Source organism: Calliphora vicina, chromosome 1 (genome assembly GCF_958450345.1).
Source record: "Calliphora vicina chromosome 1, idCalVici1.1, whole genome shotgun sequence".
Classification (NCBI taxonomy): domain Eukaryota; kingdom Metazoa; phylum Arthropoda; class Insecta; order Diptera; family Calliphoridae; genus Calliphora; species Calliphora vicina.
Window position 1 is genome coordinate 98536675 of NC_088780.1, and position 20008 is coordinate 98556682.

General features: G+C 29.6%; 2 protein-coding genes across 2 annotated transcripts; one reads left to right on the plus strand and one right to left on the minus strand.

The window, feature by feature from the left end:
• Positions 1–12040: 12040 nt before the first annotated feature.
• On the plus strand, positions 12041–12802 carry LOC135958461 (lectin subunit alpha-like). Its single transcript, XM_065509397.1, has 3 exons — positions 12041–12181; positions 12240–12351; positions 12430–12802. The coding sequence occupies exons 1-3, from the start codon at positions 12053–12055 to the stop codon at positions 12729–12731; spliced, it is 543 nt and encodes a 180-aa protein (XP_065365469.1). The 5' UTR covers positions 12041–12052; the 3' UTR covers positions 12732–12802.
• Positions 12803–17341: 4539 nt separating this feature from the next.
• On the minus strand, positions 17342–18105 carry LOC135958668 (lectin subunit alpha-like). Its single transcript, XM_065509594.1, has 3 exons — positions 17978–18105; positions 17809–17920; positions 17342–17750 (listed from the first exon to the last, which is right to left on the minus strand). Exons 1-3 carry the CDS (start codon positions 18098–18100, stop codon positions 17449–17451), a joined length of 537 nt encoding a protein of 178 aa, XP_065365666.1. The 5' UTR covers positions 18101–18105; the 3' UTR covers positions 17342–17448.
• Positions 18106–20008: the final 1903 nt, after the last annotated feature.

Sequence of the window (20008 nt, forward strand, 5' to 3'; positions counted from 1 at the left end):
CCCAAATTTTCAGCACTTAATATTGTAACGCTAGGCCTAAAATGGAATATTGTAACGCTAGGCCTAAAATAGCGTTACAATATTCCACCCGGCACTCTTTGAAATCTAAAAAAAAAATCGGCTAGCACTCTAATGTGCACTTGATGATCATGTCACAAGTTTTGCTTAGTTTGTTGGTTTTGTTGAACTTGCAAATATACTTTATATCAGAGAACTGACTGATCACTCTATTTCCAATGTTTACTGTTGGATCATTGTAAAAAAAAGTTCTAATTATTGCCTGCCAATTTGTGTAATTGTTTACCTGATCAATGTCAGTTTCAATTCGAAGGTTGGGTCCAATTCGGTAACCTTTAATATCATTCTATTTACAAAATTTTAATGAATTTTGTACACTTTTTAATTTCCAACAAAATCATGTTCATTTTTGATTATGTAGTAGGCTAACTAACCAAGTGAACATGGCATAGTTGTGATTACTTTTCAAAATACACGATCACTGTATAAAAGGAGACAAAACTATTTTTTTAATTGTTTATTTTTGCGCTGATTATAAATAATAATTAGTTTTAAATTAAATTTGTACTGGCTAATGTAGCAGAAATTCTTGGGAATGAAGTTGATAAAATATGAGTGTGCCTGAAAGATAAGACTGGGGTATTTCCAAACAGAGAAATGTGTACTCAGTTGAAGAGAATACTTAGAGCAGTGTGGCCGCTTGGTTACATTTTTTGTAAATTTATAACCCCCTGATTTTCATAGCTATTCTCACTCTTAGGAAGATACATTTTTTAATATTTCTAAATATAAATTGATCATAAATAAATAACATTTTTTCTGTAAAATAAAAAAAATTGTAGTAGGAATGTAACGAAATATTTCAATCAAAAATATACATTTCTGAAGGTTTTTACTTCTGAATTCGATAATAATATTTTAAGCAGGGACCCGAAATAACTGTTATTTTTTTTAAAATAAGCAATTGGTTATTGAAAAAATAACTGCAAAAAAAAGGTCCCGTAATGACAATTATAAATAACTCAAACAAATTTTAGTCTATGATAACCACTATGAAAAATTTAAATTTTTTTAGGTCTTTGATAACCATTATGAAAGACTTTTATTTTTTTTGGTCTTCAATAACCATTATGAATGATTTTTATTTTTTTGGTCTTTGATAAAATTTTATTTTTTTGGTCTTCGATACACTACAGCCATTACAAATTACCCTACACCACCATAGTGATATAGCGTATAATGCCCCAAGGACTATGTCTATTGAATTTGGTTAGAATCCGTCTATTATTTCTTCTAGCCCCCGTACGATTGTCCTATCTGAAAATATATAATCCAACCAAATTCAGCACAAATAAGTTTTATATAAGTCGAACTCTCACTACTAAATTTTGTGAAGATTGGTCCATAATTAGTCATAGCTCTCATACAAGGCCCACTGCCGAAAACCATTTTAACGAGTATAGGTTTCTTAAAAAAGTTGTTATTCAAATAAAATTTAGCACAAATAAGTTTCATATATACAGAAGACATGACACTTAATTTTATGCCGTTTGGTCCATAATTAGTCATAGCTCCCACATATTGCACATTTTAAAGGAAAACTGTTTATAATCATAAATATTCGTGATTCTTATGAAATTCTGATCCGATTTATATTTCTCTGTCAATTTTAAAATACAAGAAAACCAGGTCCCTGTGACCAAAAAACTTTGTTGGTACTCATAATGTTTACGGAAGACCAAATAAAATAAAAATCGTTTATAATGGTTATCAAAGACCAAAATAATATTGGTTATATTTAATTGTTATTCAGAGACCATTTTTCAAAAATTCTTTATAAACAATTATTTCAGGATTTTTTCCAATATTGGTTTTAACAGTTATGTCCCTGATTTTAAGTTCTCCAAAATTCAATTAAATGTTTTTTAATAATTAAATTTAGGGAAATATTTATATATGGGGGATTTCATGTCAAGTGAACCAACTTTTGAAATTGATGTCTTCCGATCGGGATGATTTGCACCAAGGTTAAATACATTTTTCAACAAGATCGGTCGAGAACTCTCTGAATTAGAAAGGGTCAAAACTTGACATTTTGGTCAAGCAGGTGTTTTTTCTTATCCATGTAACTTATTACCTATTGTTCTTAGCAAAATGTGTCCCAAATAGTTTAGATAGCTATTTCTTTAATCTTTCGAAAAACAATTTTAAAAAAATTAAAAAAATTTGAAATTTTTTTCCCTAAATAAAAAACCTTTTTTGACTTTCAAAATGGGCCCTTTTTTCTCTATTAAAAAATTAAAATTATTTTATGACGATCGCCCCTTAGAAAACTGAAATTTTTCACAAATAATTTTTTAAAATACTTAGCTTACTTATGTATAGAATAATAAGTTGAATTGTTAAAAAGTTTTGAATTAAAATATATGAAAATTTTTTGATCACGATAACATTCAAATGCATGAACCTAGCAATGTGAAATTAACCTTAACCAAAACTAATCAAATCAAGAGAACCAGATAAATGTTTTTAAACTTGGTCTACGATTTAAAACTGAGGGATTTTTTAAATTTTTAGCTTTTATTTATTAGCTATGACATTTTCCCATCTTTCTGGTATACATAGCTTCCGCGCCAAAAAATTATCATCCTTTGAGGCATAGAAAGAAACTGTGTTCTGGAGTGAAGCGTATCCCAGAGTGAGTTCTGCATCGATCAGAACAAATTGAAGTCGGCAACGTCTGTAAAATAAGGCGGGTGAGAAAAAATTCCCAAACACTTCATTCTAAATAGTTTTTAGTACCAATTAAGTATATAACTGCCTTGAAGAAATACTTTATATTAGGGGGTGTACAGCGCACTTTTGTTTACATATTGATTACGAAAATTAATATAATTTAAAGGAAACAAGGTCTTCAGAATATTCTTAAAAATGTTAATATTAAGTGGCAATTAATTTTATCTAACGGAAATTATATAAACGTTTACTTTTTATTTTTTAAATTATTATTTCTTAATAACTACAATATAAATAGTCCCAGAGAATGAACTTATAGTCAGTTTACTTATGTCATAACATAATAATAAATCTAAAATGGGAAAATGTATCCAGTTAGCTGTAGTACTTTCAATTTTTTGTATGGAAATACGGGCAATTGACAATTTATTTACATCGGACCAGAAAAATATCTACTATATGGAAAATAACCGAAAGGTGAATTTATTTTAATAATTAAAAACCAAAAAAATAAAACAACTAAGACAATTAATAAATGTCCAAAATATTTTTAGTATTCATGGTTTGAGGCTTTGACGAAATGTGTCAGCATGAATATGAGTTTGGCAGCTATTGACACGAAGGAAAAATCTGACGAGATCACGGCCCTGCTAGAAAAAAACATTTGGCAATGTTAATGAACAGTGGATTGGTGGCGTTGTAAACGGCAATGATCATCATTTTGTTTGGATTTCAACCGGCGATAAAGTCACATTCACCAACTGGGCACCTGGAGAACCAAGTAATTCTCACAAAAATGAATATTGTCTGCTAACAACATGGAACAAAAGATTGCAATGGAATGATTTAGAATGCCATAAATCCGCTGGTCTAATCTGTGAGTATACTATACATCATCATAGGCAAAAAGAATTGGAAGCAAAATTGCAAGAGGAATTGTTAAAGGAGCAACAACTGCAAAAAGAACTGGACAGAAAGCAATTTCAGTTGGAGTTTTTATTGAGTTATGGGAAATATGGATTCAATAGTACTAATTAAAGATAATACGTGAATTATTTTGAATAGTGCATTATTTTATATTCAATATATCAAAACATTGATTTAATAACACAAATTTACAAAAACAAACACTATGCTATACTTTCAATTTTTTTTGTGGAAAATTGTAAAGTTTGGTAAAAACTAGGGTATTCATTCGACTAATGATCGTTCGATTAATCGAATAATTTCTTGCGAATAATTATTCGAACAATTTAAAAATGGCTATTTTCGAATAACGAATAATTCGAACAATTTTATGGAGAATAATCGAATAAAACGAATAAATGATCATATATATTTGAATTTATTAAATTGCTTAAAAGTTTTCATAATTTCAAATTTAAATAAGTAATAAGGACTCACACAAATTGTATTGTTTCTGAAATTCGACAAATAACTAAAGACAAGGGGACTTTCGATCAGATGAGTGTTCCGATAGCTCCTTCTATAAATATATAAATATTACTGCAAGAAGTTACAATTCTATAAACAAATCTTTCAAAATTTTTAACTTAGGACTTGAACCAATGAAAATAAAAGGTACGGAATAAAATATTTGTTATTTAGCTGGCGAAATATTAAAAGAATCGCAATTACTAATCAAAATATTAACTTAAATATTAGAAGAATCGCAATTAATAATCAAAATATTAACTTAAATTAAAATGGAGTTGAATGTGATGTAGAAGGCGATTTTGAAACGGTCGTCGAAAGTGATTTTGAGGATGACAATTATAATGATTACATTGAAGTAGATGAAGGCCATGATCTTAAAATATACATATGTATATAAGTGATGTTATTAACCGCGTACGCAAGTGTTGCAAAATATTTAATAAATCGAATGATAAACACAAATATTGCAAACTAATGTTTTGTTGCAAGAAAAGCATTTAGTTCGTCTTATACATGATTTTGAACATCTTTGTCAAAACATGGTAATAAACTTTTTGCGTATTTGTAAATGCGTCGATCATGCAGTGCCTGACTTCAAATTAGCCACGTTAACTGACAATGATATCAAACTTTGAACTGATTCCCTTTATTGTGTAATTCCCCAAGACAACTTTATTAAGCAAAGATTCGGCAACATTGATAGAATAATTAATAGTGAATAATTAATTTACTAAAGAATTAGTTACTCAATTTAAAACCCGAATTAATGAACGACATAAAAAAGTTCTTAATACGTTTATATTGTATTTGAATTCAGGATCATGTCCAACTAGCTCAAATTGTTTAAAGCATAGCTCCAAAACGGAAACTAAAGGGATTGCTAGTCAATTGTTTTGTATAATGTTCGGGAGTTAATCTGATCAGAATATTTTTGTTGAAAATTTAATAATGGACTTTGTTTTCGAATGTTTTTAACATTATCAATACTTGAATTGTTAACATTAACGTTATTTTTTGTTTTTCTTTAACAATAAAATATTATAAAACCGACATCAAAACTTCATTCTTTACTTTTTAAAAAAAATTAAATTATTCGAATAAACGTGTGATCGAATTATTCGAACAAGTTAAAATATCTTATTCGAATTATTCATTTTATTCGAACAAGAGAAATATCGAATAATTCGAATACCCTAGTAAAAATCAAGTAAGGTACTCCTAAAATACATTTTTCAACTCAACTACCGGTAACGCTAAAATGCCGTTAACGAAATAACTGCAATTACCGTTGTCGCTAAAATATCATTACCGAAATAACCCGCTATACCAGCTTTGTTAAATTATTTTTAATTTTTTCTAAATTTTATTAATAAATAAGGTCGGACAGAAATTACCATTATCATTAAAATACGGCTACCGCTAAATCACAGCTAGTTTCAATTAGAGGTTAGAATAAATTAATTCAATTTGAGCTTTATTCTTAATTCGGAATCCATTCCCAACATCTAATTAATTAAAGGCTTTTTATACACTTCGCCATGAGTTGCAAGGGTATATATTTGTAATTTCTACGCATATTCGTCTCAAGGACCAAGCCTATTGAAACTGGCTTCAATCGGTCCATTATTTCACCTAGACCCCATACAAATGTCCTCCCGAAATTGGACTTTATCGGTCATAAATGTTTAATTTATATATGTATCACCACAAATTCTGCTCCAAATAAGTTTTATATACACAAAATTTATGTCACCAAATTTAGTTAGGATCGGTCCATAATTAGTCATAGCTCCCATATAGACCCGCTTCCGATAATCACTTTAACGTGCATAAATCGCTTAAAAATGTTGGTATACTCACAAAATTCAACATAGTAAACTTTCATATAGACATAAATCACACGACCTAATTTCATGGTGATCGGTCCATAATTGGTTATAGCCCCCATATAAGGCCCACTTCCGAAAATCACTCAAAAATATAAATTATTGAAATTTTAAAAGAAAAATGTTTTTGCGCTTTTACTTAGTGTAGGATATTATATGATCGGGCTTGACCGACCATACTTCCTTACTTGTTTTTTATCTATATCTGGATTACTAAGTCATTAATATAGACAACATGGATATCTAATTGCAACGATATATATAAGGCTATAAAGTTGGACCTTCAATGGGTCAAAATCAGAAAAATATTTTTTAACCCGAATTTTTTTCATCAAATTTTTTTTTTTTGTTATAAATTCTTTTTCCATAAAATTTTCTTTTTAAAAATAAAAAAAAATTTAAAAAAATAAAAAAAAATTTAAAAAAATAAAAAAAAAATTGGAAAAAAAAAAATTTTTTTAAAAAAAATTAATAATTTTAGTAATATATGTACATATTTGAATTGAAGAACATTTTTAATACTATTTTTTAGTGAATTTGAATTAAAGAGAATTTTAATGATTCAATAAATTAATTCTGAACAGAATGAATTCAATACATTTGAAGTACAAAGGAATTAAGCCTATGAATTAATTAATAATGAATTCATTAACAGAATGGTTAAAAGATTAAATTTTATTTGATTTAGAAAATAAAATTAGTAATTAATTTTTCGATCCTTTGCAAAGGTTTGGTAGCAATATTCTTTGGGATTTTGCCTCATATGGGCACACGAATCGAAACCCAAAAACTTTAACCAAAAAGCTAAAGGCAGAACAAAAAGTACGCCCTAATTCAGCGATAATGATGCTTGAGTTATCTTTCATCCAGATCTGTATTACGACTCTTAGAATATTTTAGTTTTATAATGTTTTTGATATAATCATGAGTTTAAATTGTTTTCGTATTATCGTACAAAAGTTGGAGAAGCAAATTCAAAACGTCACGAATAAATATGCATGGAATCTAACCACATTCGTTTAAAACTTGGCACATGGCTGATTACATATAAAACTAGAACTTTGATAAGGATTAACCACATATTGGGGGGGGGTTTTCTTCATGTTTTTGATTAGAGTAGCCACATATTTATTATTTTGAAAAAGTGTTGAGTAGATGTAGTTAAAATAATATTAACTAAATGGGCCCCTATAAAATTCGAAGAAGATCTAACTACGTCAGTCCATCTGTCTGTTGGTGGCATTATAAGGCCTAGAGAAAAGGACCTAGGGACATACCAAAAATGTTTGGTATTGAAAATTGGTCCAACAGAAAAAAAATGTAATAAAAACAATTAAAACGAAGAAACCTAGAAAACCGAAATTTTTTACAAATGTGTAGTAATTGCTAATAGCTAACTTATGTGTTTAAAATAAATAAAATTTATTGAACAGGTAAAAAGTTTTGCATCTGAGTATATTAAAAAATTATTAATACTTACCAACATACTCGTATTTTGTTCCTGATAACGAACTTCCACATACCATGTTGATTAATTATTTATCCGAATAATTTTTTTTACTGTAAAATGGTATCTAACAAATAGTGCATATTTTAACATATTTTGTTATGTTTTACTTTAAAATGCATAGTTATAGGCATTTTATTACAATTTCTAATAATAATTTTATTTTTTGTCGCCAAATGGGCAATATATTGACTCGTCAAAAAAGTTGTTTGTCGTATTTGATATAACAATAACTTCTATCTTATTTGGACATCGAGAAACTGGCAATTGGATATTTTTTTACAAAACATTTTGCTTCAAAAAAGTTTGAAATTTTTTTAAAAGTATTAAAAATTAATTAACCCTCTAACCCGAAAACTTTAAAAAGCTAAAAAAAATTGTCGAAAAATTTTTTTTAGTTTAATTCTGACCCAATAAACTCAAAACAGCCATCAGAAAGAAACTAATTTGCAAATTAAGTTTAGGAACCATGTGCAAAAAGGTGAAGAGTTCCTCAGGGCATTGTTGCCGGTTTAGGTGTAAAAAACAATAATTAATAAGAAAGAACTAATAAAAAATATCTCGAATAGATCGGGCGACTAAAAGTTAGATTTAAAAAAATCACACACAAAATTTTAGGTGCTAAAATTATGACATCACTCACAAAATAGCTGACAGAACAAAAACTAAAAGTCAGAATGCATTTCGACCTTCGAGGGAAATGTTAACAAAGTTGAAACTAAAGTCATACACTCATAAAAAAATTTAGTAATCCGTACTTAAATCAATCCGGTGCGGTGTCAATAGTAGGGTAAGTACGGATTTTCTTAAACCGAGTACAAAATACTTGATTCAAGTACGGATTGAATTAATCTTAAAAGGACCTTGTTACAAGAATTCTAAACTTGATTTAAGCATACTTCATACTTGATATAATCCAAAAATAGGATTGATTTAAGAATGCCCTAGATAGAATTAATCCCAATTATTTAAATTTAAAAAAAAAATTAATTATGATTACTTTTTTAGATAATTGTGTTTTGTAATGCATGCCTTGAGGCACTCTTGCGGGTTAGAGAGTTAAAGGACATTTGTTTTATAAACCTTTCATAAATTTAACAAGTAAGAAAGTATAATCGGTCAAGAACGACCATATGATACCCTACACCAATATAATTATGGACCAATCGCAATAAAATTAGGTGGCATGACTTCTGTATATATGAAACCTATTTGTGTTGAATTTTATTAAAATACCAACATTTTTAAGAAATCTACACTCATTAAGAGAGTTTAAATCGTATGGGACTAGGAGAAATAATGAACCGATTCTTACCAAATTCAATAGGCTTCGTCCTTGGGGTAATAGAAGAGCTTGTACCAAATTATCGAATTATCTTTCAAATTGCGACCTGTAGTTTGATTACAAGGTTTACATGGACGAACAGACGGAAAGTGATCCTTAGCAGATTGGTATTCTTTAAGGTGGGTGTTTGGACAATATTTAGGTATGTTACAAACATCAGCACTAACCCAATATACCCTCCCCACTATGGTGGTGTAAGGTATAATATTTATACCCTACACCACCATAGTGGGGAGGGTATTATGCGTTTGTGCAGATGTTTGTAACGCCCAAAAATAATAATCTAACACCCACCTTAAAGTATACCAATCGACTTAGAATCACTTTCTGAGTCGATTAAGCGATGTCCGTCCGTCCGTCTAGTCGGCTGGCTGGCTGGCTGTCCATGTAAACCTTGTGCGCAGAGTACAGGTCGCAATTTTGAAGATATTTCGATCAAATTTGGTACATATTATTTTTTCGGCCCAAGGACCAAGCCTATTGAAACTGGCTGAAATCGGTCCATTATTTCACCTAGCCCCCATACAAAGTCCTTCCGAAATTGGACTTTATCGGTCATAAATGTTTAATTTATATATGTATCTCCACAAATTTCGCTCCAAATAAGTTTTATATATACAAAATTCATGTCACCAAATTTTGTTACAATCGGTACATAATTAGTCATAGCTCCCATATACACTAGGGTATTCGAATTATTCGATTTTTCTCTTGTTCGAATAAAACGAATAATTCGAATAAGAGATTTTAACTTGTTCGAATAAATCGATCACACGTTTAAAATTAATCGAATTATTAGAATAATTTATTTTTTTTTTTGAAAAAGTAATGAATGAAGTTTTGATGTCGATTTTTTAATTATTTAATGTTAAGAAAAACAAAAATAACATTAAAGTTAACAATTCAAGTATTGATAATATTAAAAAACATTCGAAAACAAAGTCCATCACTAAATTTTCAACAGAAATATTCTGATCAGATTAACTCCCGAACAATGTATAAAACAAATTAGCAAACCCTTTAGTTTCCGTTTTGGAGCTATGCTTTAAAAAATTTCAGGTAGTTGGACATGATCCTAAATTCAAATACAATATAAACGTGTTAAGAACTTTTTATGTCGTTCATTAATTCGGGTTTTAAATTGAGTAACTAATTCTTTAGTAAATTAATTATTCACTTTATCTAAATTATTTATAACAAATTGTATTATACATCAAGCTCTATCAACGTTGCCGAATCTTTGTTTAATAAAATGGTCTTGGTGAATTACACAATAAAGGAAATCTGTCCAAAGTTTGATATCATTGTCAGACAACGTGGCTAATTTGAAGTCAGGCACTGCATGATCGACGCATTTACAAATACGCAAAAAGTTTATTACCATGTTAAACAGAGATGTTCAACGATATTCAAAATCATGTATAAGACGAACTCCACGCTTTACTTGCAGCAAAACGTTAGTTTGCAATATTTGTGTTTATCATTCAATTTATTAAATATTTTGCAACACTTACGTACGCGGTTAATAACATCACTTATATAAATATATTTTAAGATCATGGCCTTCATCTATTTCAATGTAATCATTATAAATGTCATCCTTAATATCACTTTCGACGACCGTTTCAAATTCACATTCTCCATCACATTCAACTCCACTTTAATCTAAGTTAATATTTTGATTATTAATTGCGATTCTTCTAATATTCCGTACCTTTTATTTTCATTGGTTCAAGTCCTAAGTTAAAAATTTTGAAAGATTTGTTTCTAGAATTGTAACTTCTTGCTTAATTATTTATATATTTATAGAAGGAGCTATAGTAACACTCATCTACAGTGATCGAAAGTCCCTTTGTCTTTAGTTATTTGTCGAATTTCAGAAACAATATAATTTTTTTGAGTCATTATTACTTATTTAAATTTGGAATTATGAAAAATTTTAAGCAATTTAATAAATTTAAATATATATGAGCATTTATTCGATTATTCTACATAAAATTGTTCGAATTATTCGTTATTCGAAAATGGCCATTTTTAAATTGTTCGAATAATTACTCGCAAGAAATTATTCGATTAATCGAACGATCATTAGTCGAATGAATACCCTAATATACACCCGCTTCCGAAAATCACTTTAACGTGGATAATTCGCTTAAAAATGTTACACAACATAGTTACACAATTCAACATAGTTACTTTTAATATAGATATAAATCACAGGACCTAATTTCATGGTGATCGGTCCATAATTGGTCATAGCTCCCATATTAGGCCCACTTCCGAAAATCACTCAAAAATATAAATTATTGAAATTTTAAAAGAAAAATGTTTTTGCTCTTTTACTTAGTGTAGGGTATTATATGGTCGGGCTTGACCGACCATACTTTCTTACTTGTTTTTTACAGATTTTGTGTGGTTTTCTTGATGTAACGGATCCTTCAAAGGTCCACCTAAGATATTGGTTATATTTGCGATAAAATTTTAAATAGAATAGAGAAAGTTATTTTCAATTATCTGATCATTATAAAAAGTTATACTCAAAGTTATCAATCCATTGATTAAAAGTCTTTTTGATCTATGGGGGATTTCATGTCAAGTCTTACGATCAGGATGGAATCTGCACCATATAGTAATTCAGACACAATTTTTCAACAATATCGGTGAAGAACTCCCTGAGTTAGAGGGGGTCAAAATTTTACATTTTTGCCAATCAGGTGTTTTTTCTCATCCATGTAACTTATTACCTATTGTTCTTAGCAAAATGTGTCCCAAATAGTTCAGATAGCTATGTGTTCAATCTTTTTTCCGAATTCAAAAACTTTTTTGACTTTTTTTCAAAATGGGCCCTGTTCCTTGAAGACCTTTTTGGTCAACTTGGGATCAAATCGAAAAAAAATTTAATAGAATTAGTGTAATTTGCCAATGAAACATAATGTTAATCATTATACTTTAGTTTATGTCTTTGAATAGTTTTATTGCGGTTAAATTTATTACACACATACTGTTTGGACTCTCCTAATATTTTATATCCCGTACTTCCCCTATAATATTTTTTCCAACATATATAATGAAGTGTAAAACAAGTATGGATATCATTAGCGTTCAGTTATTCACATATTCAATATGCTAATTTTAAGACTTTCTAAAATCATTTTATTACTCTTGACACTGGAACAAGTGTGCTCGATTACACGGGAAAAATTGTATACATCTGATGGTAAACAGTATTATTACATTGAAAATGAATACAAGGTGAGACAAATATGAACCTAAAACTAATGTAAAAGATAAATAATTTTATTTACTTCAGTATGATTGGTTTGAATCTTTAACCAAATGTGCACGCATAAACATGACTTTATTAACAATTGATTCCAAAATCAAATCGGAAGATATCAATCAAGTTGTTAAGAAGGCCTTTGGTATGTTGGAAATTAATCAAAAAAAAAATATATTGTTTGATTTCAGCTTAATTTTCAATTCCCTATTTTTACTTGTAGGAAAAAATGTTATTCTTTGGGTTGGTGGCTATGCTATTGGTACAAATCGCCAGTTCACTTGGATTGCAACGGGCGAAGAATTTACTTATACTTATTGGTATGCTTCGAATCCAGATTTTTATAATAGTGAGGAGTATTGTGTGCAAATTGGTTGGCATGCCAATATGGGTTGGAACGATAATAAATGTACGAAAAAATTTGGTTTCATTTGTGAGTTCAAACCACAAGAATGTAGCGACTATGTGGACGATAAGAAATATAAAAACCAGAATATTATAATAAATAATTATCAAAAAGTTTAAGTTGTTGTTTTTTGCGAAATGCTGCAAAAGCAAAAATAAATAAAATTAAACAAAATAAACAATATTTAAAAGCTATACTTATTTTTCTTGAAAAAATACTGTTCGAGAAATCACACTTGGCAAAAATGTTAATGCAACAGCATACATCATTGACTTGAACATTAACCAACGAAACTACCCAAATAAAATATTGAGAATACCCCTTTAAACTAGTTAGTAGAGTATAATTCGGTGGGTTGCGGGTTCGATTCCCGCCAGATACTGTGGTATATTTTAATAAATCAGTCAAAATAAATTTAAATTCGTAACATAGAGTTTCCGGTTATCCTGTCATGTTGAAATTCGGTGGCATAGAATCTTCAAATGATTCGGATATTTGTGATATGATTGTTGTCTTTTTTTCCTCTTCATGTTAAAATAAAGAGCTAAATCAATGCATGTGTCGACTCAAATGAATTGTTCATATTATAAAACTGAAAAATGTGGCCCTGGTGGTGTTCTAATTTGTGTGTACATACTAGAGCCCTGCATGGGTGACTCTATTTGTCACACACAATGAGTAATCCATTGCTTTGCACTCAACTCATTTGTTGTTTTGAATATTATTTACAAAGTGTACGTATTTTTGATTTTAATAATTCAAAATTTGAATTATTAAAATCAAAAATACGTATGAATTTCAAATGTTTGTTCTACTCATTCATTGCGAGTATTATTATGTATGTGTACGTCTACATTCAAATCGATATAAAAAGAATACAAAATAAATATTCTGAATCGAGTGAATCGAGTGAATCGAGTTTTAAATGCCAAAAGAAAAATAATTATATTTGCTTTAATTAATAAAAAAACATGAAATCCATCGTATACAGAATATTGATTTAAGAAATATAACTGCTGTTTTCGACATAATTCGACCCTTAGAAGAAGCCTCGAAGATACTAGAGGGTATTTCTCTCCCTCCAACAATTCATTTGGTCTACATTTATGTAAACAGCCTTCTAAAGAAATGCGCTGAAAACAAGTAGATGCTCTCTTCTTGTGGTCCTTATATTTTATATTTATATTTATCTCTAAATAACATTTAAATATAATTATTACATGAGTTAGATTAATAAAATATACATGTAATCAATAATGCGTTTTATTTGTAATCTCGCTATAAAAATTCATAAGAATAGTAATTCGTTCAAAGAATTTCATTATAATTAAATCACATAATAAAGCACTCGATTTGAAACACTCTCAATACTCATATAATGCTATACTCTTTACCATAGAGAACATAGAGCGGAAACTAGAAAAAAACTCAAACAAAAAAATTACTCAAAATAATCACACATAGGAGCGTTGTTTTTGTTTCACATAGTTTTTTCTACTAATACATTCTCACCACTTAGGTTTTTGACAACTGAGTTAGGTCTTTGACAGGAGAGTTTCCGCTCTATGTCTATTCTCTATGCTCTTTACATTCATGTATTTTGCTTTATTTGAAATTTTTGTCAAATACGTTTTTGTTTTGAATAAATTATTATATTCATTCAAAAAACAATGAGTGAGTCAAAAACAGTGCTTGAAAAAAATTAATGTGCTGTTTTTCTATAGCAAATGAGCGTTTTGAGTGGACGTTTTACATGTATTTTGTTTTTGTTACAATAACAAAACACATATTAAATTTCCACTCAAAGTACTCGTTCGCTATAGAAAAACAGCACATAAATGTTTTAAAATATTATTTAAGTCACTCATGCAGGGCTCTAGTACATACTTCAAAAATGTTTATATCGCCTTTAACGTTTTTATTTTATCATTTATTTGTTTCAATCCGGTAGCAGACAACATTTCAAATCACAAAATTGAAGAAAAACATTTGCTAGGTTAAATCTGGAAAATGCGTTATTAATTTCGAAATCGAACCATTTCAATTCAGAATGTACACAGAGAAAACTGATTTATAGATATAATATTATGATTACTAAGAACCTTATCTTTAAGCGCCTTAATAATTCCTCTAAGAATTTAAAATTTCAATCCAAATTTGCCTGTTTTCAAACATTTTCCTGTTTTTGTCACACAGATAAAACACTGCACAGTAGGGCAAATCAAATTTTCTTGGAAATCTGTCATTTCATAAACGGCTGGTCCGTTCGGGATAAGATTTTACGTGGGCGTAGCCAAGGAGCATTAAAATGGGCCCTACAACTGATTCAGGGCGATATGGGGGCACAAAGTAGGGTACCTTCGACATGTATAATATGCATGCAAGAGATTTCAGAGCAATATCAATTACGAATCCAAAAATAAACGATTTTCAATTTAAATATTCAACAAATAGTTGACTTTTGCTGTTTTTTGGCCGGAAAGGTGATTTAACTCATTTTTTTATTAAAATAAACATAAAATTCTACAAATTTTTTGGTATGAAAAAGTGCAATATTTTTGAAGGACGGAGTTTTAAAGTGGCATATTTTTGAATCTTATTGAGATATTGACTTGAAATTCTTTTTGTAAAACCAAAAATTAACATATCTAAAAAAAAAAATGTTTCGGAATAAATGTTCCTAATATTTGCAATCGGGATTGGCAATTGAATAGGCCTATTAAAATTTTGATACAGATTTATGTTTTAGAAACTCTATAAATATTTAATATCTAATAAAATCTTTATTTATTAACAACGTTTTTTAAACTTGTCATCCTAAATAACAAAGTGTAAACAAAAATTGTCAAAAAGTCAAAGGGAATCCCGCAATTCCTAAAAATTGGAGTAAAAATCCCTAAAATGGTATTTTTTACAATTTTGCCCATAGGGTCCACATTTCCTTCGGGGCTGAGAATATACATTGGGGATAAATAGGGAACACATCACTGTTTCAAAAGCTGTTTTTTCGTTTACTGATCCCAGCTTTGGGATTTTAGAACATGTGGCCCAAAGTTGAAATTTTGATAAAAAAAATAGGTCACATTCCGAAAAATATAAAATTGTTATATGTTCTTAAAGAAAGTTTATTTAAAAAAAAGAATTAAGTCGAAACCTAACCGAAAATATATAAATATTTGAATCGGATGGAAAACAAAAAAATTGCACGTGTTTAAAAATTTTCAGTCCCCATAGGCTCGCCCCTGGGTCAGTTGTAGTAACAACTTAAACTCCTTGGATACGCCCACGTTATCCTGATCGGACCAGCCGTTTAGAAATGCCAGATTTATTTTGATTCTGCCCCACTGTGCTCTGTCGAATCAGTCTTAATGACAGTCAAATGTAATTCTTCTTTAAACTGAATATATATTCTTAGAACCAACAAATCTATGAATTAGGTGAATCATTCTATTGGAAATAAAATTTGGTCATCACAACGATTCTGAAGAAAACATGTAAAGAAATTTTCGAAATATACCCGAACAAATTTACCGGGGAACACTGCAAGGTTTTTGAATAAATAGCAAATTAAATCCTGTCTTTTTATACCTATTGTGAGAAATCATGTTCAGCTAATCAATTGGAATTTACAACTTCTGTGATGTCTTCATTTTGTTCCGACTTACAATCTGATACTGAAGGGATTTCAATATGAGCGTACCGATTCACGTTGTTTTAGCCTCTGCCGGGCATGCAAATTATAAAATTCCAGAAAAAATACTGTTTGGTGCGGATTTCCCAATTAAACGTTATAGTCGTGCGAATTTTGAAGCGAATTGACCACCTACATCGTGGGAATAGACTCCGCTATACTTTTTCTTGTGGTATTTTCAGAATACGCAGGTGTATGCCAATCGGGTATTTGCATTTTGTCATATTTCATACATTAAAATAGCAAAAATTTAATTTTATTTTTTATCGTTTATTATCGTTTTATTTTATTTCAACATGGATCCGCCCTTATCGAAAAACCATTTGTCTATGCGGTTTTCAGTAAGGCAGTATAAAAGGTGAATCATGACCTCATAAATATGCACATTCCTACTCCTAAAATTGGCGAATATAAATGAATATTTCCTTAATGATAAATTTAATGAATAGTGTAACTGAGTCTGAGTTTCCGCTTGGCAAAATCGAATTCTTAGTTCCATATCGCCCAACAAGAAGTTATTGTTACTATACAAAGAATGTGTGGTCATTTCTGAATTGTAAACAGTTAATAACATCACTGTCCAACAGCATTTAAGTGCTTTATTGACATCTTTAAAGCGTTAAGTGCTGAAATTTTCCGTCAAACATTTTTGTGCAATATTGTAATCCTTAAATGTCCTTTTTGAAAGGACTTTTTTGACTTTCTTGAAAAAAGGGTCAAATTGACCCCTAAGGAGAGGAGCAAGAGGGTTAAGATCTTCCACAAAAATGATCCACATAAAATTCCACAATATAACTTTGACAATAAGAATTCTCTTAGATATTAACTTGCAACATTTTTTTCAGTTGGTATACTACTTCCTTCGATCAAAAAATTAAAACTTTGACCAACTGTAAAAAAAATCAGCCAGAAGGACTATAAGTTTATTCTACAAAAATTATCTACTCAACATGCCCTTTCAGAATTATAGGGTCGCTGTTCTGTTCCAATCAAAAAGTCTCAATTTGTTGGAAAGTGTATTTAATTAAAATTTAAGAATTATATTTGCCAGTAAGATATTTTAATTAAAACAAATCAAAGCTGATAAAATCTTGTTTTCAACTTGAAATCAAATAAAAATGTGTATTGTTTAGTTCTTTTTTTATTTAACTTTTCTGATAATTATTAAAACTTAAATGATACTTTGGTTTGGCACTGTCATGACAGTTTAGTTGGCACTTTTGTTCTTTAAATTCACAAATAAAACCAAATTTCTTAGTGCACGTATTATCGTTCCATTCCATATAAGGACCATTACCAATTTGCACACAGTATTCCTTTTTTTCAGAAAAATCTGGATTGTTAACAGTCCAATTAGTAAATGTAAATTCTTCACCCGTAGTCATCCACATGAATTGACGCTGTTCACCAACTGCATAACCGCTAATCCATAAAACTAGATTTTTTCCTAAAGCAGCATAAAACATAAGCCTTTAAATCATAATTAAAATGTCCATGAAACCTACCAAACTGTTTTCTTATCATGGAAATTACAGCGTCCCATTTGACTTTCGAATCGAAGGCTGTCAGCGACATGTCCATGCGGGCACATTTTGCCAAGGCTTCATACCAGTCATACTAAATTTTGCATACTTTTATAAATATTTTATGTTTCTTATTTAATTTTACACTAACCTTGTGTTCATGTTCAATATAAAAAGTTTTATTATTTTGCGTGGTAAATAATTTTTCTGGTGTTACAGAAAATGCCTGATGATGGACTGCCAGTAGGAATAATATAATGAGGAGTACTTTCATGTTGGTTGAATGTTTTTGGAATGTGATTTAAAATTTTAATGTAAACAAGCAATTTTATTTTAATGTAAACAAATGTTTATCAGTAAGTTTATAAATATTAAAAAAGAATCATTGAAAATACTTCAATGCAGTGATAAAATATTATCGTATTTAACCACCAAACCAAACTAAATGTAACCACTTTTGAGTTTAAATTTTCATTCTTTATTTAGGTAGCACCACATTTTTATACTCTTTGAGAGCAATAATTAAAATGTATCTTGTCAAAATCAGTATTCAGAGATGACTTACCGTACTTTACCAACTATTAAGGCAAAGTCGTCGACACCAGAGCTTATATGAGGAGCCGCAGAATAAAAGGTATTTTTTTTAAAATTTAAAAATTTTGTGAAATTGATTTTTTCTAGAAATATTATAAAAATACCAAAAAATAAATGTGTAAAAAAAAATTGAAAAAGTATCTTTTGTTCTGCGGCTCCTCATATACATACATCTGGGCACGTTTAAGAGAATTTATTTTCAATAGTCCAAACTAAGATATACAATTTTTACTTTTATGTCCACTTTTAAGGCTGTCAATATTGTGCAGTGTTAACACAGTTATACTAGAAACTTCAATGACATAAATTTATACTGCAGATATCTAGACAGACTGATCGCGAGTATCAAACTGCTCCTATATTTAAAGGATGATTTTTTTTAAATTTAATCGATTAATCGAAACCCCACACCAAATACTGCGATGATCGGTTCTCAATGAACAATAAGTCCCATAGAAGGCTCAATTCGGAAAATCACCTTAAGTGTTGGCCAGCTATTTAGTATTATGCTTCTTCGAAAATGAGGCTGGTCAAGCAGTGCACAGTGGAGCAGAATCAAAATAGTTTGGAAATAAATCTGGCATTTCTAAACGGCTGGTCCGATCGGAATAAAATTTTACGTGATCGTAGCCAAGGAGCTTTAAAATGGGCCCTACAAATAATCCAGGGGCGGCGCTATGTGGACTCAAAGTAGGGTACCTTCGACATGTAATATTTTTAAACACGTGGATTTTTTTTGTTTCCCATCCAATTTCAAAGATTATTATATTTTGCACTTTTTATATTTTAAATAACAAACTGTAAAAAAAACTAATTCCTAAAAATTGGAGCGAAAATCCCAAAAATTAATTTTTTTATAATATTGACCACAGGGTCCACATTTCCTTCAGAGCTGGAAAAAAATTCAGGGATAAATAGGGAACACATCAAGGTTTCAAAGGATGTTTTTAGTTTTCTGATCCCAGCTTTGGGATTTTAGAACATGTGGCCCAAATTTGAAATTTCGATAAAGAAATAGATCACTTTCAAAAGGGCATAGCGGACATTTTGTTTATACCAAAATGTTCTACGTAAAGATACCTTGCAGAAAAACATAAAATTGTTATATATTCTTAAAGAAAGTTTATTTTTAATAAAAAAAGAGTTAAGTCACCTTTCGCTCAAAAAACAGCAAAAATCAACTATTTTTTGAATATTTATATTCAAAATCATTTATTTTTGCAATCATAATTGATATTGCTCTGAAATCTTTTGTATGTTATTAGTAATTTAGCTATCTAGGTAAAAAAAAATTCGAGTCCATTCCGTCCAAAAGTACGAGTTATATATTTAAGCGGACCAAGGTAAGGCAAAATTTTAAAATTTCAATTTTGAAATGCATATAATTCGGAAATTATAAGAGATAATAGCACACGCAACAGGCACGAATCCAGGTCAACCATTTGGGGGGGGGGGGTATTATTAAAATTTGTTCCACATTTTTCTTTTTATTCCTTTTTTATATGAAAATTTTTCGGTTTTTGGGGGGGGGGATTTCCTATTTGCTCGATATCGCGACATAATAACAGAGTTCTTTTTGCCTAAATTG